Source organism: Lacerta agilis, chromosome 10 (genome assembly GCF_009819535.1).
Source record: "Lacerta agilis isolate rLacAgi1 chromosome 10, rLacAgi1.pri, whole genome shotgun sequence".
NCBI classification, from domain to species: Eukaryota; Metazoa; Chordata; class Lepidosauria; order Squamata; family Lacertidae; genus Lacerta; species Lacerta agilis.
Window position 1 is genome coordinate 70,137,556 of NC_046321.1, and position 25,155 is coordinate 70,162,710.

At 43.2% G+C, this 25,155-nt stretch overlaps 1 protein-coding gene across 1 annotated transcript in view; it reads left to right on the forward strand.

Moving 5' to 3' along the window:
- The window catches only part of RASSF8 (Ras association domain family member 8), a 103,311-nt gene extending 82,302 nt beyond the window's left edge, over positions 1-21,009 (forward strand). Inside the window, exons 3-5 of the mRNA XM_033161440.1 lie at positions 16,517-17,403; positions 20,056-20,200; positions 20,741-21,009. Coding sequence (XP_033017331.1) covers positions 16,517-17,403; positions 20,056-20,200; positions 20,741-20,862 — 1,154 coding nt within the window. The 3' untranslated portion in view covers positions 20,863-21,009. The remainder of the gene's footprint in view (positions 1-16,516; positions 17,404-20,055; positions 20,201-20,740) is intronic.
- Positions 21,010-25,155: the final 4,146 nt, after the last annotated feature.

Sequence of the window (25,155 nt, forward strand, 5' to 3'; positions counted from 1 at the left end):
CACAAGGGGCATGTGGTTGTCCTGACTGATCCAAGCACCTTGTCCACATCCCCAAGCCTTACCAACTGAAATTCATCCAACACAACAGGACTAGACAGTGCTCTGCACACCCCATGAAATTCACCTGCTGTAACAGTGGATGCAAGTTCCCAATGGATGCAAGTGAATTTTTCCTCAAAATCTTTTGCAAACAAGCCACAGCAAGCTGCTGTTGGTTCTTCCACCTCCTTCGGACCAGATTTTAACATGCCCTGCACTACCCGGTAAAGCTCTGCTGGACGGCACAATCAGGATGCAATGGAAGCACCAAAGTAGTCCTTTGTAGTCTTCTCTGCCACTAGGTAGGCTCAATGATGAGCCCTTACCAGTGTTGATCTTCTCTTCATAAACCAGATGGGTGAGGTATAAATAATAAATTGTTGTTGTAGGACTTGGGATTGTGTGGGGAAGGACATGATAAATCTATGGTGAATGTCACTTATAGACCAGCTTTAATTAGAAGTCTGTATATTTTAATTCTGCAAAGTAGAACACAAGTTTCTTATGAAAACTCAAAGCTCTCAAACTATAATCCCAGTCATGAACAGCTGCTTATTTGTTCTGCACTTTACTTAATATCTTTATTCTTTTGCAAATGTTGGTGTTACCCCTTGTTTTTCTTCAGTGAAAGCCAGTGTGGTGTAGTGGTTAAGAGCAGTAGACTCGTTATCTGGGGAACCGGGTTCGCGTCTCCGCTCCTCCACATGCAGCTGCTGGGTGACCTTGGGCTAGTCACACTTCTCTGAAGTCTCTCAGCCCCACCCACCTCACAGAGTGTTTGTTGTGGGGGAGGAAGGGAAAGGAGAATGTTAGCCGCTTTGAGACACCTTCGGGTAGTGAAAAGCGGGATATCAAATCCAAACTCTTCTTCTCCTTCATTTTTTGGTTTTAGCATTGTAATAGTTTTTAACAACAAACCAACCTGAAATTGCAGACTACGCTAAGCAGTTGGCTTGATTTGAAACACAGCTCACAGTTAAATCTCTCTGGTTGGCACAAGAAGTCTTTAATAGCATTATTAAATAGTCGAAAAGCTCTGAACCTTAATTAACGGAGAGTGTTGGATCATAGTTTTTTCCTCCGAACATCACCAACGCCGCTTTATTGTTTCCCTCCTTAATTTTTAAAGAGATGCTTAAATTGCCAGGATAGGCTGCTTTTTACCACAAGTCAGGGGCATAGTAAGGGGGCGGGGGCGGGGGCCCTGCTAGGGGTGACACTTTGGGCGGTGGCCCCGCCCCTGGGGGTTTTTTAAGGCTATTTTTGGTGCTTCCGGGGTGGAGCCGCAGGGGCCGCCAGCGAGGCGGTGTGTCACCCCCCTCGCTGGCCGCCCCTGCAGCTCTGCCCTGGCAGCGCCGAAAATAGCCCCTGCCCTCCAGCGGCTTTTCGCACCGCTGGCTGGCTTGCGGAGCCGGGGCAAGGAGAGGGGCGGGCCAGCAAGGAGGGGTGACCCCCCTCTTTGCTGACCCGCCCCTCTCCCTGCCCCACTTGCGCTCCCCCGAGGGGGCCCGGGCGGCGGCTTCAGGAGTCTCTGTGGGCTGCAGATAGTCCCGAAGCCGCAGCCTGGCACCCCTTTGTGCTACAGCAGCGGCTTCGGGACTCTCTGCAGCCCGCAGAGGCTCCCAAAGCCCCTGCCCGGCATCCCCCGTGGGCGGGGCGTCGCAGCGTGTGCGTGCGTCATGACACACGCCGCGATGCCCCACCCCCCAGGGGTGCCTCTTGGCTTCCCGCCCCGGGCAGCCAAGGGGCTAGGAACGCCCCTGCCACAAGTACATTGTTCATTGCAACCCACAAATAGATGTTTTGGCTTCCCAAAGTATATGCTGATTCCCGTCTACATCTTGGCTATGCATGTGACTCAATAATTTCAGTTAGGTTTATTGTCAATATTATTAATATTAACAAATAATATATAGGTTGCAATTGTTCTCTGGTAAGAACAAACAAGCAATACATAATGATGTATGGCACCCTACATCATAGTAACCATTAGCAGCCAGTATTTTGCAGCTCCAATAAATATTAAAACAGAATTCAGTGTCGGCCTCATAAAGTGTTATTGTGAGCATATACAGGGCCGTCTCATCCATAGGGGCTAATGGCGCGCCGCACCAGGGAGCCAGCCCCCCAGGGGTGCCCCTGCGAGCCCGCCAGCATACCAGGCGCCCCCCTCCCCAACCCACCCCCACGGGCGGGCTGTCGGCCGGGTGCTCGTGCACCAGCGGTGCAGCCGCTGCCGCCCATGCCGGTCCTGGGCTTTGGCTGTGAGCCGGCCGCCCTCGCTTCCCGTCCCGGGAGCACTGGAAGGGCGCGCAGAGCCCCACGCCACTCCAGCACCACGCCCCTCATCCCCCGCTCGCCCACCCCCCTCCCGAGGGGCGGCAAGCACGGGAGGGAGGCGGTGGAGAGGCGGCACGTGGGGGGCGCCGGAGGGATCGCCGCACCACGGCGGCCAATCTCCCTAAGACAGCCCTGAGCATATGTACTCTAGACTTAAGCTTGTTTAGCAGTTTCCCCCCTTCCTTTTAAACATTAACTTTTTATTGAATATATTTGATATTTCAACATGTATGGATATACACTGACTGCAAAATACGATACAGTATGATTTGTTACTGAAACAGTGTGGTCACAACCCTCTTAGCATGAATCTTGAGGGATTGTCTGATTCCAATCTGCCCTCTTGGTTGTGCTTTAAATAGCTAACAAATGATGTACATTTTCACTTACTGAAATGTTTTGTGCTTTCTATACATTAGACATGTAGTACAATTATGATGTGTCTATTATTTTTATTTGTCTTTCTTTTCCCTTTATATTTATTAATTCCCCTGATGGTTTGGTTTTTTTGTGTGTTCAGTTTGGGGTATACGTTTCCCTCTTACTAGCGAGGGGGTGAGCACTAGTCAGTCCTTGTGTGGTTTAACAATCAATTGCTCTTCCAAGGGAGCTCTAGAAATTGTACCTCTGAGGGAACCAGGGGTCTCCTAAGCAAGTTCAGCCAACTACAATTCCCAAGATGCCTTGGGGGAAGCCATGGTTGTTCAAAGTGATATGGTACTGCTTTGAATGTATACAGTGAGGGGGGGAAGTATTTGATCCCTTGCTAAATTTGCCTGTTTGCCCTCTGACGAAGAAATGACCAGTCCATAATTTTAATGGTAGGTTTATTGTAGCTGTGAGAGACAGAATAACAACAGGAAAACCTCCAGAAACCCAGAAGACAAAAGTCAGAGATTGATGTGCATTATAATGAGTGAAATAAATTTGTGATCCCTTTGCAAAAGATGACTTAGTACATGGTGGCAAAACCCTTGTTGGCAATTACAGAGGTCAGACGTTTCTTGTAGGTGGCCACCAGGTTTGCACACATCTCAGGAGATATTTTGTCCCACTCCTCTTTGCAGATCTTTTCCAAGTCATTTCTTCATCAGAGGGCAAATGGGCAAATTTAGCAGGGGATCAAATACTCACTGTAGGTGCAGATGGAGCCTCAGTGAGGACTCTTCAGCTATAACACGGGGATGGTAATATCTGCCCGAGTTGTTTGTAAAGATTTCTGAGGTGGTAATTGAAGTTTTTTCTACATTTGAGGAAAATGCTATATAGAATAAATAGTATTGGTACTACTAATTCAGAGCAGACCTATCTTTGAGTGTTAGCAGTCTTAGCTTTATATCTTTCTAATTTTATCATAAATTTAAGAGCCAAGAAGAAAAACACTTCAGTACAAAGCACAATCTCACTGTCAAATCAAATCTCAATTATTATTTATTTACATTGCTCTGTTTCATAGATAATACAGTTTTCCATTCCAGCATATGTTTACATAATGTTCTATGTTCTGCTTTTCCCAGTTCAAATAGGTTAATATAATCACATAATATTTCATAACCTGAAACTAAATAACTCAATTGTTTCTGATTATCCGAGAGCCTTTTAAGTTGGATATTACTAGCAATGTTCATAAGTTTCAGGGTATAAACATTAGACAGAAAATTCAGTGTTGGGTTCAGCCATCTCTCTGACTTGTATCAGGAAGGCTTTTCTTCTTCTCCATTGGGACAAGTCAGAGAAATCATTGGGTAAGACTTATCCAAGAAAGGCCATCTCCAGCATCTTAAAATTCTTTTGAAAACACTTTTGAAATGTATGTTGTGTCGTGGGTTCTGGTAGCAATAAGTCCAGCAACACTTCTTAGTGAACAGCTCTTTATTGTAAGGATAGGACAAGACTGGGGAATAGGGGGTAGGGAAAGCTCTATTTATAGACACATTGTGATTGTACTCTTTAAATTGACCAATGACAGTACTCTACCCGGCTGACAGAATATCTTATTTAATACACAACACTCCCCCGCACCCAGTTGATATTATGCACGTAATCTTTCAAGTGTTGCGGAGGTCTTCGAATCCTACCGGATCGCCTAACCCCCGGTGTGTCACTCCTTGGACTATCCGTGGTCAGACTTCTCTCCCCAATAACATCGGGTACCTCAACTGGAACTGTGTCACTAGCTGACTCCCTAGGCTGACTAGTTGTCACCAGGTTAGGTTCATCAGTGGTGATCTCAGCTTCCTGACTCTCTGAGCCCACAGCTTCCAGACTCTCTGAGCCCTCCACCACCTGTGGCCCGGAGCCTTCCTGGCCAGACTGCTGCGATTCACTGAACGCCGGCAGAGTTGTGCGCGGCTCCTCCCCACTCGTGCTTACCCTGCTTGGTCAATGTGGCGGCGCATTACTCTGCCATCCTCTAATGTCACAAAATACGACACTGGCCCACTGGGTCGGGTAACCACCCCCGGTACCCATGCTGGCCCCCTTGCATAGTTCCGGACCCAAACCAAATCCTCAGTTGTCAGGTATCGGGTTCTATCATTCTCGGCAGCCGGCGGTTCTCTAGCATAGCGGCCTGGCACCTTGTCTGGATGGACGAAGTCTAGAATTGTGGCTAACCTCCTCCCCATTAATAACTCTGCAGGGGACTTGCCTGTAGACGCACACGGTGTTGTGTGCTGCAGGAACAACATCCTTGCAATGCGAGCAGACCAATCCCCTTCCAGCAGGCGTGCTATTGAACCCTTGGCCGTGCGCACCATCCGTTCGGCTTGTCCGTTCGAGGATGGGTAAAAGGGAGCCGAAGTTACCCCTCTAATGAAGTTATCGGCCAGGAATGCCCTGAACTCTTGGGACACAAAAGCCGCCCCGTTGTCTGACACAATGGTCTCGGGTAACCCATGCGTTGCAAACAAAATGCGAAGGGCCCTGATTACAGCAGCTGAGGACATGTTAGGAACAATCGAGACCTCCAGCCACTTCGAGTAGGCGTTTACTACGATTAAGAACACCTTTCCCTGATACGGCCCTGCAAAATCTACATGGAGCCGGCTCCACGGGTTCTTGGCCCGCTCCCACCAATGCACTGGGGCCCTGGGCATTTCTGGGTGCACCTCCTGGCACGCTCGACAGGTGCGCACCCATTGTTCAATGTCCTTGTCCATGCCTGGCCACCACACATAGCACCTGGCTAAGGATTTCATCCTAACCATGCCGGGATGACCCATGTGTAATGTGTCTAATACCTCATTCTGTAGAGAACTTGGAATAACCACCCTGTCACCCCACAATATGCAACCCTTATGGAGGGACAGCTCATTTTGTCTTGCCATGAAAGGTCTAAATTTCTCTTCCTGAGTCCCTCTTGGCCATCCCCTCCCCACCCACACAAGGACACGGGCGAGGACGGGGTCCCTTTTTGTTCTCGCAGCAATTTCGACGGCTGTCACGGGTGGTCCAGGAAGTGTCTCCATCATCATGACGTGCTCGGCCGGGGCAGGGTCATCGTCAGCTGCTCCAGGTAGTGGTAGACGACTCAGTGCATCCGCATGGCACAACAGCTTACCCTTCACATGACACAGTTCGTATTGGAATCCATTCAAAAAGATGGACCAGCGGAGCATGCGTGGAGACAAAATTTGAGGCGTTTGTTTTTTTTTTTTTTTTTTGTATTTCTTCTTTTTTTTTTTTTTTTTTTAAAGAACTATTTATTCAGAAGATATAAATACCTCTTAACAAAAATCTGCAGCTGATTTACAAAAAAAAGAATCATCGTACAATAAGATATGCACAAAGTTCAGAATACAATTAATACATTTCGAATGCGTCATTTAAAACAGCCACTAAACAAGGTAGCACTCTCAAGCATCTCCAATAGACCTTTTCTTTTTCTTTTTCTTTTTCTTTCCCCCCCTCCCCCTCCCCTCCCACCCTCCCCTCTGGACAGACCTTCGTTCTTCAGATCTTTATCCATGTACACAGTCTGTTCATTCGAGCTTGTATATTTGGGTTGGCTTCCCCCCTTTCTATCCAATTCCTATAAAATGCCCATTTATTTGTAATTCTTTGGCATTTATTTTCCCAACTATCCTCTGCCGCTATCTGTGCAAATATTTCAGATTGTACGTATTCAAAAACATAATCATTCCATTTTCCCATTTCCCATTTAGCCTTTTCTTTCCATCCCAGTGCAATAACTGCCATTCCAGCTAGAATCATAATCTTATACAGCTCTTGCATATTACTTTTCACTTTGTTATTTCCCAGTATTCCCGAAAATAGTAAATCCCTATTCACTTCTATATTTATTTGAAATAATCCAGAAATTACCTTTGTAATCTTTTGCCAATATTCCTTAACCAGACTGCATTCCCACCACATGTGGGAATAAAATCCTTTTTCCTGACCGCAATGCCAACATTTGGGACTAAACCCTTTCACTATATACGCCATTTGTGCCGGAGTTCTATACCATTTTAATAAAAATTTTCTACTTAATTCTTTAAACTTTTCTATTTTAATATTATTTATATTCTTCATTAATTCTTGGACTACACTTTGATGAATAACACCCTCGTGCTCCCATTTACTCTGTATTATTCTTATCATTCTTTCTTTATCCCTCACCATGAATCCATACAACATCCCCGCTATCCCCTTCTCTGTTGTTTGTCTTCTGTTCAACACCAAATCCACTTTCATCTCCGTCCTCCTCATCTCCTCCGCTCTTTCTGTTTTTATCAAATCATAAAGTCCTTCCACTTTCAACCAATATTGTTTTCCTATTTTTTCCAAAAAAACATTTTTTTTAATTAAACTCCCTTCATCATCATACATATTCCCCAATATAACAAATCCCCGATCCTCCAATCTCCTCCACCAGCCCGGTTCCCCCTGACTCTCCAGCAAGTATTTTAACGGCATCCATCTTGAGAGAGTTGGCATCCATTTCGTATTCCATTTCTTCCAGATTCCTAGCGCAGATTTTCTTGGTCCTATTGTCTTCTTACAAGCCAAGTTAATATCTCTAATAAATATCCCCTCTCTTCCTATTCCTTCATTTATTTCATTTTCCAGCCTAATCCATTTAGTCCTATCCTTATATCCAATGTCTATTAAATTTTTTAGTTGAAATGTTTCGTAATAAAATTCTAAGTTTGGTATTCCCCATCCCATCTCTTCTTGCGGTGAGTAATTTACTATGTCTGGGGTTCTAACTCTTTTGCTTCCAAAAATCCAATTTTTAAATACCTTATTCCATATTTTGAACCATATTTTCCTAATGGGTAGTGCAATTACTTGAAATAAATATAATAATTTCGGTACCAGAAACATTTTAACTGCTCTAATCCTACCTAGAATAGATAAATTCTTATTTTTCCATGATTTTATATCCTTCTTGATCTTCCTCCATGCTTCTTTGTAATTTACATCTGGAATCCTAGCAATATTTTTTATGATATTTACCCCCAAATATTTAATTTTTTTCTTATTAATATCCATCCTTGTCATTTTTGCAATTTCCTTCTTCTCCTCTTTATTTACGTCCCAGAACAGAATTTCGGACTTTTCCAAATTTACTCCCAATCCTGACTCCTCTTTAAAGTCCTTCAGGATTATCATAAGTTCTCTTACGCCCTCAAGGGGGTTTGTAAATAATAATAGGATATCATCTGCATACATGTTCAACTTGATTTCCTCCTTTCCTTTCTTATATCCTTTTATCCTTACTGAATTTCGTATCCTGTCTGCCAAGTACTCCATACCCAACACAAATAGTAGTGGTGAGAGTGGGCATCCTTGTTTAACTCCTCTTTGTATATTGAATTGATCTGAAACCCCCTCATTCACTCTGACCACAGCCTTCCCTTCTCTATACACTTCTCGGATTGCTTCCACAAAGTTTTCTCCTAATCCTACCTCCCGCATGATGTTCCATAAGAACTTATGTCTAATCGTGTCAAAGGCCTTATACACATCCAATTTTAAAACCGCCAGTTTACCTTTTACCCTGCTTGTTAGTACGTTTAATACGTTTCTTATAGGGTGTCCTATGTATCTTCCCTTAACAAATCCATATTGATCTTCCTTAATTATTTTGGGTAGTACCTTTTCCAATCGTCTTGCCAGGATCTTTGTAAATATCTTATAGTCTTGATTTAATAAACTGATTGGTCTGTATGACCCCACCTCTGTAGGGTCCTTTTGTGGTTTTTCAATCACTACTATTTCCGCTAGTTTCCAGGTATCTGGGGCTTTCCCCCCTTCTAGGATATTATTAAATACTTTTTTTAGTTCTGCACCCAGGATATGAATTGTTTCTTTATAAAAGTCTGCAGTAATTCCATCTAATCCTGGTGATTTCTTACTCTTAAATGATTTAACTACATTCTCTATTTCTTCCAGAGAGATTTCCTCCTTCAGTCTCAATCTATCACTTTCTTCAATTTTAAACCCTAAGCTTTCCCTACTGATATTTTTATTTTCTTCTGTATATAGAGATTGATAGAATTCTGCAAATTCTTTCCTTATTTCTTTAGAGCTTTGTGTGAGTGTTTTCCTTGTGGTCTTAATGGCCTTCACCCTCTGTTTGTCCCTTCTTTTCTTTAAATAGTTTGCAAGTCTCTTATATGATCCTATTGAGGTTCTCTGAAAATCGTTTTTGATCATATTATCTCTCTTCCACACCGCAACTATATCCAACTCATCCAGTTCCTGTTTTAACTTTCTTAACTGCTCCTTCCTACTCCTTAGATATTTTACCTGTTGCTGTTGTTGCAAGAATTCAATCTCTTTAATTTTTTCCTGTCTCCCCGAGTACCACTTCTTTTTAATAGCATTCTCTTTCAATATACAATGTCCTCTTATAACAGCTTTGAAAGCGTCCCACACTACCGGGATCTCGGCTGAGCCATTATTCTCTTTAAAGTACCAGTCAATTTGATTTCTGATATATTCCCTATCAATCTCTTTTGCCATTATTAGATTATTATACCGCCATCTCCTACTTTTCCCATCTTCTTCCAGCCCCAGCTCCACAAATAGTGGAGCATGGTCTGATATCCATATTCCCATAGTATTTGCCGTTTTAACGCTAATTTCATTCCCCTCTTTAATTAACACATAATCGATATAAGAAAAACTCTTGTGTCTGTTGGAAAAAAAAGTAGGTTTAGTGCTGGGATTACCCATCTCAAACACATCCTTTAATCCCCATTTAGATAATCTTAATGTGTTATCGTTTTTTATATTCCAGTTAAAATCTGCTGTAACGATAACTTCCCCTTCAGCGTAAAGCTGCAGTTTATTCAAAATTTTCTTTATAAATTTTTTCTGTCTTGTGTTTGGACTATATATATTAGCTATTGTAAAGATTTTTTGTGACACTTTGATTTTTAAGAATATAAATCTACCATCATTATCTTTTTTCCGGCTCAGAACCTCTGGCCTGAGATTTGCATTACATAGTATAGCGACCCCTCTAGCCTTGTTCGTCGCTTTTGATTCTTCTATTAAGCCCCATTGCTGAGAGCATAACAAAGGTCTATTATTTGCTTTAGCTCTATGTGTCTCCTGAAGGCATAATATATCCGCTTTCATCTTCTTTGCCAATGTCAGTACCCTATATCTTTTAACATTTGAGGCCAACCCGTTAACATTAAGTGATAAAACCTTTAAGGATCTATCCATTGTCCCGACTACCATTTATTTTTTGAACCCTTCTGTGTACATATTTTGTATTTCCAATTCTGTCCCATTCAATCCCCCTCTCCCTTCCCCCCTGAGACTCAGATAGGGATCTCCATGATCCCTGTCTCATGGTTTCTTAGAGGACTGTACTCCTCTCCCTTCACTCCTGGAAAGTTTATGTCCTTAAATGTATTTACCAAAGCCCGTTTTAAATTGTCTCTAGTATTTATTATTTCTTGCTGTCCTTTCATCTCCCGACTGCCGTCTTCTTTTACTCTCTTGTCTCTGCACTGGAGATTCACTGGGTTCACTAGGTTCTCCCTGTAGTTCTTCCGAACTTGAGAGTTCTTGCTCTATCCGTCCTAGTATTCCAACTTCTAGGTCAGTTAGCATTTTTTTTGCTTCGTCAGGGTTCTTAGCCGAGTATTTCCTGCCATCTTTATAGACCACCAGTGTAGCAGGGTAGGCCCAGGAAAAGAGGATTTTATGTTTGTATAGAGCTTGTGCGTACTGCTGCATTTGTTTCCTTTCTTGCAGCGTTTCTGGAGAGAAGTCTTGTCTTACTATGACCTTTCGCTGTTTAAACTGCAGGTCTGCTTTCTGTCGAAGAGATTTATAGATTTGATCTCTTAACTTCTCCCTTGTAAATGCCATTATTACATCCCTGGGAGTTCCGGCGCCTCCTCGTGGTGTAAACAAGCGATGCACTCTCTCGATTTCATATTGCTCAATTACAATTCCTTGTTCTTTGAGCCATTCAAACATCCCCTTTTCCAGGTCCTTATTTCCAATGTCCTCAGAAATGCCAGAGAACTTCAAATTCCTTCTACGCTGTCTATCATTCATTTGCGAAATTCTTTTTGTCAAGGTTTCTATTTTATTTGCATTTCCTTCTGCTACCTCTTTTGCATGCTCTGCTATTTTTGTGACTTTTTCTAATGTAGCAGTCATTCTTCTCATTTCTGCTTTCAGTTCTTGCATATCAGCACGGACATTTATCTCCGAACGCTGGATCATCTCCCCCAGCTCCTTAATAGACTTGGCCATCTTGTTAAGGCCTTCTCAAGTCTTTGCCGAATAGGTAAATTTACGACCGTTTTTAAACTCTGACTCACCCCAGTCCAGGACTTAGACGTAAACACAGTTCTCGGTGAGTTGTCTCTGCTATCAGTTTGCCATAAATTATTTGTTTTTCAGGCTTTTAATTCAGTGAGTTCCAGGAGCGATACGGGTGAGCGTCTACCCACGCCGACGCATGCGCAGTCCCCCGAGGCGTTTGTTTATGCGGGCTGAACAGACCCAACAAAGGCTTGTGGTCCGTTTGAATTGTGAAAGGGCGGCCGTACACGTAGTCATGGAACTTCTTGATTCCTGTGACTATAGCCAGTGCCTCCTTATCAATCTGGGCGTAGTTCCGCTCTGTGGGGTTCAAGGTTCTGGAATAGAATGAGATTGGACGCTCCGACCCGTCCGCCTCCCTGTGACTCAAGACAGCCCCCACGCCATATTGTGAGGCATCACACGCCAGCACCAATGGTTTAGCAGCATCGTAGTGGGCAAGTGTACTTTCCTTTGACAGCACGCCCCGCAGCGTTTCAAAAGCTCTCTGTTGCGGTTGCCCCCAACGCCATGCACACTTCTTTTGTAGTAGCCGATGCAATGGTTCGGCTATCGATGCCTTGTGTGGCACAAAGGCGTGGTAGAAATTGACGAGGCCCAAGAAGGACTGCAGCTCAGCCTTGTTACTAGGTGTCGGTGCTGCGGCAATAGCCTTAACCTTGTCTTCCATGGGGTGGATGCCAGCAGCATCAATTCTGTACCCTAAGAAGTTCACAGCTGCTACCCCAAAACTACATTTCTCTTTTTTTAGTTTTAACCCCGCATCCCTGAATTTGCAAAGGACTGTCTGGATGCATCCCAGTAGCTCTTGAGCATCCTTGCCCGATTAACACATCATCAAAATACGGAAGGACGCCTGGCAGGCCCCGTAACAGGCGCTCCATAAGACTTTGAAATATGCCAGGTGCCACGCAGACTCCAAACTGTAGCCTATTCACCTTAAAGGCGCCCTTGTGCGTCACAATTGTCTGGATTTCTGCGGATGCTGGAGTCACTGGAAGCTGCTGGTATGCCTGTGCCAAGTCAATCTTTGCAAACACCTTACCCCCAGCCAGCTTCGCTAATAGTTGGGACACCACTGGAATTGGATAAGAGTTGCCCCTGATAGCCTTATTAATCGTACATTTGTAATCCGCACAAATTCGTATTTCCCCATTAGCCTTCAGGGGTGTGACAATGGGTGTTTCCCATTTAGCAGAGTCCACTAGTGAAAGCACCCCTTGCTGTATTAGCTTCTCCAATTCAGTCTTTATTTTAGGCTGTAGAGCAAATGGCACCCGCCTGGGTTTGAGGCGGATTGGCGCAACCCCCGGGTCCAGTTCTAAGTCAATTGGAGGCCCTTTATAACATCTTAACTCTCCATTAAATAGCTCCCCAAATTCCGTGTACAGGGTGTCAAATGTCTCAGAAGCTATCTGGACCGTGTTGAGCCCTGAGATTCCCAACCCTAAGGCCGGGAACCAGTCCGTACCCAGCAGGCTAGTGCGCTTCCCTTTTGCGATCACAAGCTTTAATACAGCCTCCCTCTCGCGGAACTGTACGTTAACTGCGCACATACCCATAATGTCTATGCGGCCAGCGGAATAGGATTGTAGAGTAGCCGGGAAGGGCTCCAATCTAGGAAGCTTACCTCTAGGGAATAGCGATCTGGCCGTGTCCTCCGAGACTATGGAGAATCCGGATCCGGAATCCACCTCCATGTTACACGGCTTCCCTTCAATTAGGACCCGCACAGCTGGTTTTCCTTGGGCTGGAAATGGCACAGTTTTGCCCTCGATTTGCGTGAGGTAGTTGCAATCGTCGAGTTGGTGAGTCGCTATGAACGTCCTTTGACCCCTTGGTTTCGTGGACCCCGACGTGCCACTCGACCTGCAGACCCTTGCTATGTGCCCCGTTTTTCCACAAGCATGACACGTTGCTTCTCGGAACCGGCACTTTCTTCTCTCATGTGATCCGCCACTGCCAGGGCATACCCCCCGACGGTCTTTCCTAGCTGTGCTGTCCTGCCGCACCATCTCTATTCCCCGCACCGGGCTTTGGTTAGGGCTGACTTCCTGGTCGTCCACGGTGTGGGTTGTCTCTCCAGCTCTCTTTTCGGCTCGCTGGCCCGGGTTTTGCTCCTCTCTCTCAGCACTTTCTGTTGCAATGGCCTCTCGGAGCGCTGTCGTGAGATCCATGTCTTGTTTTGCTGCAATCCGCCTGCGGCCCTTGCTGCTGCGAAGACCGCACACAAACCGATCCAGCAGGGCCTCTTCCAAGTTGGCGAACTTGCAGTGTCTCGCCAGCTTTCTTAATTCGGTGAGGAAAACTGCTACCGTCTCTCCAGGTCGTTGTTGTCTCTTATGGAATTCGATGCGCCATGTCATCTTAGATGCTGTAGGATTAAGGTGTTTCGAGAGGTGTTCCGTAATACTCGCGAACGACGCCTCCCGCAGTGTTGTGGGGGCCAGAATTGCCCGAGCCAACTCAAAGGTCTCTGCCCCGCAGCAACTCAGGAACAACGCCTTCTTCTTATCCTCGTCAGTGACCCCTTTTGCAGCCACGCTGAATTCAAAACGCTCGAGGTAAGCATCCCACGCCTCAGTTGCTCCGGGATGAAATGGTTCCATGAACCGTGACGCTGCCATCTTAGTGGACTGATCTGTCCTGTCAGTCACAGGGAGTCTTGTCGCCAGAATCAGGTCGCTAGGGTTGACAACCCTCAGACGGCCTAATTCAATCCCACCTTCGTCGCCAGTATGTTGTGTCGTGGGTTCTGGTAGCAATAAGTCCAGCAACACTTCTTAGTGAACAGCTCTTTATTATAAGGGAAAAGACAAGACTGGGGACTAGGGGGTAGGGAAAGCTCTATTTATAGACACATTGGGACAGAGGGAAAAGATACATTTTAGCGGGAACCAATAATATTCAAACTTTCCGGCGGGACCCAATCAGGCTGTGGATTGTGATTGTACACTTCAAATTGACCAATGACAGTACTCTACCCGGCTGACAGAATATCTTATTTAATACACAACAATGTACTTGTGCTTATTACAGCTATGGTGGTTGTTTTTTGCATGTGTTCTATATTTTCATGTCATATCTTGTTATATAAATATTTTTGATACTTGGAAATAATTTTATTTTTATAAAATCCTCTCACATAACTTGATTATCTTCAGTGTTAGTACAACACCTACCAAGACAGACAGGAAATAACAGTTGCGCGTTCTTTATGAGTAATCTTGCACATTCTAGTTAACACAGCAGCTTAGAGTTTGCTTAGCTATTGGAGTGTGAGAATTTAACTGTAAGAAGCACACTGCTACAATGAGAGCGAGATGAGTGCATATAATGCTGAACCATAAAAAACAGGCTGATATCAATAAAATATTGAATATACAATAGAGTATTTTCCTAATAGTAATCTTACTACTAGTAGTAACAGTAGTTACCTCCACATTTGCTGGTATTCTACAGATTGTTTTTGTATGTGAAACAGAGATCCCCGTTTCCCAGGGACAGGCCCCAGATTTACAAATCAGTCCCCTGACAAAATCCCTTGAAGTTTAAAAGTGTCCCCGGATTCACTGAAAAAAATCTGCTAACCTTATCTTAGCACTGCCATAAAAAAAAATGTATTTCTTTGCACCTGCACCCGTGCACTTTTTCTTTAGTGATTACATGTATTCCTCTTGCTATGTTTGTTTCATATACATTTCAGCTGCTAGCCATGACAGTTGGCTGTACTGTCAGGCTGAGAGGAGTTCAAACGTAAATGGAAGGGGCCACTAGAAAGCAATGAAGAGCACTGCCCCACTACAAGTAACCCACAGTATTTTTGGTCCCAAATTCATGCTTTGTTCATTATTAAGCTTACATTTTCATGAGGAAGAACAAACAAGACTTCCAACCCCCTTCAATTTCTATGAAGATTGCCATAGCTCAAGAGGGGGGGGGGGTCAGTTTAAAAAGTAAATACAGTGGCACCTTGGTTCTCAAACTTAATCCATTCTGGAAGTCCGTTCCAAAACCAAAGCATTCCAAAACCAAGACGCGCTTTCCCACAGAAAGTAATACAAAACAGATTAATCTGTTCCAGACTTTTAAAAACAACCCCTAAAATTTAACATGAATTTTACTATCTAACAAGACCATTGACCCATAAAATGAAAGCAATAATCAATGCACTGTACTATTAAATAAATAAGACAGTATTGTAGATGATTTAAAAAAAAAAAAAAAATCTTACCTGCACTGATGATAGCCATTGTTTGGATGGGGGGCTTTTATCCATTTCCGCAGTCACACAGTCAATCAATCAGTAGCTGAACTGGATTCCACACAGTCACAAAAACAAATTAACCGAAAGAGCCTCAAAAACAAAATCCGCAAAAAAAGCAAAAACAAAAGCACCAAACTTAATCCATTCTGGAAATCCGTTTGACTTCCGAAATGTTTGAAAACGATGGCGCAGCTTCTGATTGGTGCAGGTGCCCTGGAAACAATAGCCGACAGCCACATCGGACATTCGGCTTCTGAAAAACGTTTGAAAACTGGAACATTTACTTCCAGGTTTTGGGCATTTGAGAACCAAGGTACCACTGTAATGGAACAATATGCTAAAAAGCTCACCGTACTTGTGACCCAATAAGCCAGCTGCAGTGCATCCATTAAAGATGGTGTCTTCCTCAGCTTCCATAAATAGGTGGCTATGGGCGTTCAGCCTACATTGATAATATGGTTTGACTCAGTCCTTTTTTCAGGGGGTACTCAGGGGTATGCACCTCTTTTTGTTGTTAAAAAGTGTGGCACTTACCGTAAAAACTTCATGGCGTGTAAAAGGTAAAGGTAAAAGGACCCCTGACCGTTAGGTCCAATCGTGGACGACTCTGGGGTAGCAGCGCTCATCTCGCTTTACTGGCCGAGGGAGGCGGCGTACAGCTTCCGGGTCGTGTGGCCAGCATGACTCAGCCGCTTCTGGCAAACTAGAGCAGCGCACGGAAATGCCGTTTACCTTCCCGCCGGAGCGGTACTTATTTATCTACTTGCGCTTTGATGTGCTTTCGAACTGCTAGGTGGGCAGGAGCTGGGACCGAGCAACGGGAGCTCACCCTGTCGTGCGGATTTGAACCACCGACCTTTTGATCGGCAAGCCCTAGGCTCTGTGGTTTAACCCACAGCGCCACCTGCATCCCAAATAGGTCCGAGTACCAGCACCTATTTTTCTAGAAAAAAGCACTGGTTTGACTGGCTGCCCTATGTCTCTCATTGTGCAATGGCACCCTCTACTGGACTGTTCTAGATATTTTACCCAAAGTTTCAGACATTACTGTATTTTCTTTTCTAGGCCGTACAGGAAGGTATACCTTGATAGAAAAATGGAGAGACACAGAGAGACACCTGGCTCCTCATGAGAATCCTATCATTTCCTTGAACAAATGGGGACAATATGCAAGTGATGTGCAGTTAGTATTGCGGCGTACTGGGCCATCTCTCAGTGAGAGGCCAACTTCAGACAGTGTTGCTCGGATACCAGAAAGAACTTTGTACCGTCAGAGCTTACCTCCGCTGGCTAAGTTAAGGCCTCAGAATGATAAGCTGATAAAAAGGAGGGAGCCAAAAAGGAAATCGTTGACTTTCACAGGAGGGGCAAAAGGATTAATGGACATTTTTGGCAAAGGCAAAGAGTCTGAGTTCAAGCAGAAAGTTCTCAACTGCAAGGCAACAGTTGATGAGCTGAAGAAGCTGATTCATTTCCAGACAGAGAAGCTACAGTCCATTGAGAAACAGCTGGATTCAAATGATGCTGAAGTCAAGTACTGGGAGCACAAGTTTAATTACAGCCTAGAAGATGAAATTGTCAAACTGGAGCAGAAAATTAAAAGGAATGAGGTAGAGATTGAAGAGGAGGAATTCTGGGAAAATGAGCTCCAGATCGAGCAAGAAAATGAGAAGCAACTGAAGGAGCAGCTCCAGGAGATCAGGCACAGGATTTTGGACTGCGAAAGCAAGCTGAAGGAATATGTGGCCCAGATCCATAGCATGGAAAGTGGCCTTGAGGCGGAAAAGTTGCACCGGGAAGTGCAGGAGTTAAAAGTAAACGAGGAAGAAGTCAAAGAGAAGATTGAAAAAGTGAAGGGTGAAATCGATATTCAGGGACAGCAAAGTCTCAGGCTGGAAAATGGCATTAAAGCTGTTGAAAGGTCTCTGGGCCAAGCCACCAAGCGGTTACAGGTGAGTGGGTCCATCTCACGTGGACCAGGTTTAATTCTTCATGTCGGCTAAATTATTCAATGTGACATGATTTCAACCATGTCATATATGGAATAGTAGACTGTGTCTAATGTTTGAGTAAAGGTGAACGGTATATTACAAACTATCTAGGTCAGCTGTGGGGAACCAGTGTCCCAGCAGATGTTACTGGAGGGTGGTCGGAGTTGATGGTGGGCCAGACACATTTGGAGGGCCTCGCGCTCCTCACCCCAAGGTTCCCTCTGAAGCAGGCATGAGATATCACTCATTTTTTCTACATAACTTTGTACTTCCTTGCTTCAGTTCCTCTCCTTGTGGGGACAGAAAAATGTAAAAGTGGTAATAGTTTAAGCTCTGGTAATTGTAATGTAATGTCACCTCCTACACACTCAAGAGCTCTTGCATATAATTTTAAAATGGCATAGAAAAACAAATGGGGAGGGGACAAGCAAGCCATTGGTCCTAGATGTATGTGGGGAGGTCATCATAGTCTGTGCACATTCTTGAGGGAGAACTACTTAGTTGCTTGAGTTTTTACCTTTACCACCAAGCAAACAACTCTTGGGGGGCCATAAAATTAAACCTAGTGATACTTTTCCTGCCGATAAAAAATGATTTAGAAATATTTGTATGGATTTGGCAGCCATATCTCATACCTTTCATAAATACTGCATTCTTACATGGAAACAGAATTGCTGAAAATGTCAAAATGCTAGAACAAAAATATCCACCATTTCTTATATGACATGAAAGATCTCTTGTGTATGTTCTAGGCTTTGCTAAAATCCTGAGAATTCAATTTAATTCTGTTTTATGTTTCAAGGTCTCATCATTCTAGAGACAAGATTTTAAAATGTTGGTGGAAAGAATTACCGGCATAGTCTGGATCAAATACATGAGTAAAAATCCTGCAGATGTTCTAAGTGTGTGTGTGGGGGGGGGGTGACGTTGTATCCCAGCTTTTGATAGCAGCAAAGAAAGAGAAAATAAAAGTAGACCTGAGCTGGGGTGCCCACCCCAGTGATCAGCTGAGGAGATAGTGGGTGTATTGTTTGAAATTAGCCGGGCGCATTTTGCACCTGTCTACTGGCCACTTGCAACCACGTGAAGATGCCTGGGTGGCAGGATGGTGCCTGGCATCTCCACCATCTGGAGCTACATGCCTGGGGATCTTGGGACCTTTACTGGTTTCACACATGAATGCCCCATCCTGTAGGAGTCTATCAGTTATATTTAATCTGCACAATTGGAATGAATTTCAGGAACCAAAATGCTTTTTCTGTGCAGCCTGAGCAGGAGCAGGGAACAACATTATAGTTAATTATTGCAGCTTCTCTTCACATACCCCACCCTGCTGCCCTGCTCACAGTTGTGAAGAATATCCCTACATTATAAATGGTCTGTGTCACCATTAAGAAAGAAGTAGAAATAGGTCAATATATATGTGGACCATCCCTGGATCAAGTGACTTTTCTTTTTTAAGATCCCAAGTTCTTAACCTAGCTCAAGGTTGTCCTCTGAACCAGCCAGATGTTTAACTGAGAATCAATCACAGTCAGTCCATCATTTGAAAAATAAGACTTTAGAACCGTCTGACCCCCCAAATAGCAACTAGGTATTCTATCTTTGCAACTGTGACCTTGGTTTAAGGAGGCATTTGGCACCTCGCTTAAATATATCTGAGTTTCTAACACTCTGTGTGTGTGCCAGTGCCAGCCAAGAGTGTGTGAGAATGTGACCTGCAGCTCCCTGAGGCTTGTGCCAGGGTGAACGAGTGAGTCCCTCCAATTAACTACGCCTGTCACCGAGGATGGATAAATCATAGTAGCTTTCAAAAAGAAACAGAAAAAGATGAAGCTCTGTTTATCAGCAATAATACCTCTGACTACCAGATGCTGGAAATCAACTGAGTGTGGGCTTCCAAGTTGGCCAGGGACTGTTTGAGGCTCGACTGGTAGGATCTGGCAAGGCACAATCTCAGTCTTCATAGTGCTATAGGTAGCATTATCCCTGGAGAAGGAAGCTTCTGCCCCTATTGCAACACAGATACTATAACCTTAAAAGTCGTCAGCACATCAGCTTTAGAACCATTTTCACTATGTACATTTTCTCAATTTCTTCAGTTTTCCCACAATCTTTTCAGGTGATGGAATTTGACTGCTTTGATAGATTTGGGTTAAATCTGAGGCAATATGATGAACCAAATTCTACTTCCCCTCTTGATGCATAATGTGCTCCCTTCTGTTAATGAGCTGCACATTCCCTTCAGTCCCTCTCTGTGTGTGCAAGCTCACAGATGTGGGATCATAAAAATACCTCCATGTGGCTTCCAGGCTTCCAGTAAGGGCAGAATGTCAGTGCATGAGTTTCTGAAAGAACCATGTGATATCACTGAAGATGAATTCAGGGTCCCTGAGTGCTGGGCTGTGGTGAAGTAGGTGCATGTACAGTATAAAGTTCATCATAATATAATCGTCTTGTGAGGAAATGGCAAATTCCGAATAATGATCTTGAACACAGATATTGCAAATCTTTCTTGAACACCCCCCATGTTTTTTTCTGTTTTAAAGTGAAGCCATTCCCTCCTGGTTTCTGGGTATGTGTGAATAAGCTTGTTTGCATCTCTTTTTTTAGGAAAGAGAACAAGAACTAGAGCAGCTGACAAAGGAGCTACGGCAGGTCAACCTCCAGCAGTTTATCCAGCAGACGGGGACAAAGGTCACTGTGCTACCTGCAGAACCGACTGAATTGGAGGCTTCCCAAACAGAGCTTGAGAGGGGTATGTTGTAGGAATTGCAAAATAAGCCTATCTCTTCCTCTTTTCCCCAATCTCTAGTTTGGAATGGGTGACAGCCTTCCCAGCTTGCCTTGCACAAATGCATTCTGTCAAATGCACAAAAAAACTGGGTTTTTCACACATTTGATGGAGACAGTAAAAAACATAAAGCAGTGAAGCATCCTGCCCCTTGCCCTGACAGTTCCCACTTTCCCTTCCCAAGCAAAAAGAAAAGAAATAAGAATCCCCCAAACACACCACCTTTCCCCCTTCATGGGGGGGGGGGCAGGGAGAATAGAAACCACTTTTTTCTGCACACGTGTGTGTACATTTTTAGGGCAACCCAGTCAGATGGGCAGAGTACAAATAATAAAATTATCATCATCATGAATGTGTCTGCATTGGAGGATAATTCTTAATGCAGGTGAAGAGGGATTCTAGTCCATGGAAAGTTAGGCAAGATCACAATGGACTTGGGAGAGCAGCTGATGCAGACATCTTTCATCTGTCCTTTGTGCTAACCGATATCTTCTTCTCTCACAGAAACAACTTTTCAGACTGGATCCCTGAAGCGCCCCGGTTCATCTAGACAGCTTCCTAGCAATCTTCGGATCCTGCAGAATCCACTGTCCTCTGGTTTTAACCCAGAGGGCATTTATGTATAACAGTACATATCCCTGCTGGAAAGGACCTAGGCAGGGACTGTGGGCCATAGGCACTTCCCTCTTGCATCCGTTCTCCCAGAGATGTGTGGGGAGAGAAAAACTTCCTTTCAGAAGCTGCCAAGCATTGTTGTGAGTGTTTTTTTGTTTGTTTGTTTTTACAAAACCAGATCTACAATAAACTTGGAATCCTGCCCCATGCACTGATGACAATGAAGAACAAAAGGGACTGTGGAGGAGGAGCACTTCAGCAATGGTGCAAAATTGTTATAGTGCAAATACCTATCTTTTTTAATTGCTATTTTGGAAGCATTTAGAGAAGTATTATTTCTTAGCAGCGTAAATGGCTGGTCGTAGTGCAAGAAACGGGGGTTTAATTTATTTCATTTGATCAGTGGGTGTGAGGATGTTGCCATGACATAGGAACACTTCCTGCCTAAGAAAGCAGGACTGCACATGAAGCCCAACCCAGGACTGCTGCCTTCAACAGCACTCCATATTCATGACTCCCCACCTCCACTCATGCTTGTGGAATCACTTGTGTCATTCCCTGATGTCACCATGTTCTGAATTTACCCCCCTGTCTACACATCCATTCCTGCATTCAGTTCAATGTCACAACCTGGAATAAGGAATCTTGCACATTACAGGGGAGGGGGGAGAATGCAACACAGGGGTGCCGTTTTCGGTGGAAGCCCTGTGCCAAGCTTAATTTGTAATTCCATTCTCAAAGGGTGTTTGCAGCCTGAAAGGGTGTTTATGTGTAGAAGAGGGAGAGAATTTGCACGTGCATGAGTTTAGAATGAGAACAGACTACAGTGATTCACAGTGACAGAATGTTGTTAGGGGAGAAAGATGCAGCCTTTAAAATAGCCTCTGATATTCTTGCTCTGTTGCAAGTTATGTTATGTTGGAATCATTGCAGGATTTTTACAATGACTTATTCCATTGGACTTAATCCTCACTTCATAAGGAGGCGTTCAGTATGTGAAGATCTTCTAGGTAGATTTTATTATTAAATTTATATTTGAAATATTTTGCCACAATAAATACACTTAAGTACAAAACACTATGAGACATCTTCAGTCTTGCCAAAGGAGTCTATCACTGTTTTGGTTTTTTTGTTTAGCATTTTTTCCACTATAGTATTTCCCCCCTACTACAGCTTTCTTGTATCGTCGTAGGCCTTGCTCATCCAGAAAGACACAATAACTCAGTACAATGCTGTCATGTGCTACTCACTGAGCCAGGCAGGTGTTTGAAAACCCTCCTGTTAAATAACCGAACAGTGTTCCTTTTTTAAGTTCTGTTTTTTCTATTAAAAAAAAAACCAAACCTTTCTGGTCCTTGTGTTACAATGCAAAAAAAGACTCCAATGAAACTGCCCCCTTTTAAAATGGGAAGTCATTCATTTATGAAACCGAGAGCAATAGAGGTAGGTGTAGAGAAGAAAAGTGCATGCGCAAGTGAAACAGGAATAAGTGCATACAAATCCTTGTGCATGGCAAGTTTTATTTTGATAACTGGATCTATGGTTATTTGACTCGTGTATTGAAGCAGAACTGTAAGATCATAATTATTTCTGGGTATTTCAAGAGATTACAAGGTACATACTAGAATCCAGACCTCACCTATTTTTCAGTTTGTGTGAACAACTACCGGTAGTATCATCAGAATCATGAAGGGCCCTTTGACTTTCTTGGCAACATTCTAGGATTTGCTCCTGCAGACAATTTGGCACTCATTACCCATAAGTTCAGGAATCATTTTTAAGACAAATGCTAGCCTTAAAAGTGTCCAGAAATTGGAATCTGTCTCATTGAAATGGGACTTTAGCATACAATTAAATGCTTAAATCTCATTCATTTCATTGGGATTTTAATGGGACTGTTTATATGGAGCATGCCCCTAGGTCACCACAGTCTATTCAGACCCTTCATTGCAGGACAGGAATGTCCAGAAGTCAGTGTATGGTATGCAGACACCTATTTATTCACAAAGCAGAACATTTAAGGGGTATATCTCTAAAGTCCTTTAAAAATAAAATAGTTTATAGAAACCCCTAGCTTGATTAATTTACTAAGCAGACCAAAATTTAAATCAAGATTCCATTTCCATTTAAGAATGCTCCTCATTCATTGCTATATTCTAAAAATAAATAAGATGCAGTTTAAACTGAAACAAATCTATGAAAATACGCAGAAATGTGTTTGATTTTCATGATTATCACTAGAAACGTTACTCTTCAAATAAATCTCTGAAAATATAAAAGATCTTTCTTAAAATAAAAAGTCTGTAGAAGAGACTATTTTTCCTTCCCCCCCATCAACAAATGAGACAATAGACTGCATCAATCTACTGTTTCACTAGTCAGAACAACTAAGCCCTGGGTGGTTCAGATTTGGAGTCCTCAAATTGGCATTAACATGGAAGGAGAAAAATAGTTAAGCCTGAGACGCAAAATCAACTGAGTTGTGTGGTAGCCAATTTTTCTTGAGCATATATGCATTTCTTGTCAAGTCCTATACAAAAGCAAACTTAATTTTTTGAGTTTAAGTCAGTATTTGTGGCAGCATTAGGAGTGGAGGACTCCTTGGAAAAGGGAATGAGTGCCAGGTCCATAACCTGTGTGTGTAGGAAGCCCCACCTGGAAAGTGACCACTGGCAAAGTCCCTTTGGGGCAACTGGTGTCCTCCTTTTGCCAACGGAGGAGCCTGTGTTTGGCCCAGGGGTGCAAATAGACTTGGTCCAGGCTCACCCCCCAACTTAAAAAACAAAGAAGCAGCACCCTTACCTTGAAATTAGCCACAAACATTTCCAAGGGTGTTAGGGACATAATTGAGCAGCTGGTCTTATTGATCTCAGGGTAATTGCAAAGGGCCTCTGGGAAGATTCACATTACCTCAGTCAGTATTATGTTTGTTAAAGTGTGCCCTCAAATAGACATTTTGCTTTGTGAATAAGAGCACACAGGTTTTCAGAGAAGAAATATTTATATTTCTAAAGAGATGGTGGCACTGGTATGAGGCACTCGTGTCTGAGAATATTTGCAAATATAAAGCTTGAGATTATGGGTGATACTGTTAGCTGTATTTTGAGTTAGACCCATTGAAATAAAAGCAGATGACTGAAGTCCATTGATTTCAGTGGGCCGGCTCAAAGTGTGACCATTGCCCTACACATGTATGAGACTTGAAGACAAATGTTCATCGTTCATGGGTCTGCTCGTTCACACGAATCCTAAGAACAGCAGCTTTCAAAAGAACCTTTGTGTCTCTAATATGTAATATGAGAAGGTTTAGGTTGGTCACATGGTTTGTACCTTGTAGCTGCAATATTGTACTTTTAGGGGGTGGTAAAATGAATAAATACCTTCTCACCACCACCCTTACTCCAACTCTCAAATTTACATTAATTCCCAATGTGCTTTGCCATATGTTAATTGGGCCTTAATTATCCATGTAAATAGGGGGGAAACTGTATTCAGATTTATTTTAGTTCTGTGCTGTATTTTTATGTCAAAAATGTTACTTTTTATATCCTAGCCTTTTTCAGACCATTGGTTTATTCTATTCATTACAATATTTTAATGTTTTGTATGAAGGCTGTCATTATATGGAGATGACAAAACAAACCATTCTGTCAATTTATTTATTCAGTATTTTTGCTGCTTTACTTTTTGAAATAAAGTTTTCATTGCCAATACAGTAGCAAATTGAAAAACAACTCCATTTAATTGTGTATTTAAACAGGTATCAAAATACAACTGACGTTTTCAATTAAAACCAGCATTAATGCTGCACAGCAATAGAACTGTGCACGATTTTGCTTTGAACTTTGAAGTAAAGTTGATTCCTCTACAGCAAAGTCCTCACAGGCACGCTCAAACTGAGCAGGCTCTATCCCGCACGGCTGCAGAAAAGGTTACAGACAAATCACAAGGCTGTGTGTTGTGTGGCGATGCCATTTCACCTTGTGTCATTTCCCTGATGGTGAGTGCGTCCTGTGCATTCGACACTTGGGGCTTTGTTGTTGAGAATAAAGTTAAGAAAAGGAGGTAGAAGAAGACAGCTGTTCTTTTTTGGGAGCACCATGTGGAAGTGAAATTAACATGTGGAGAGGTTTCCCTCCACCCTTTCTAAGAGAGAACACAGCTGGAGGGGGGTTATTGATTTGTGGTGTTGTTACTAGGTAGTTTGTGGTTTTTTATCTTGTATTTTTATGTTGTGAACTGCCCTGAGATTTATGGATATACAAATTTAATTAATAATAATAATAATAATAATAATAATAATA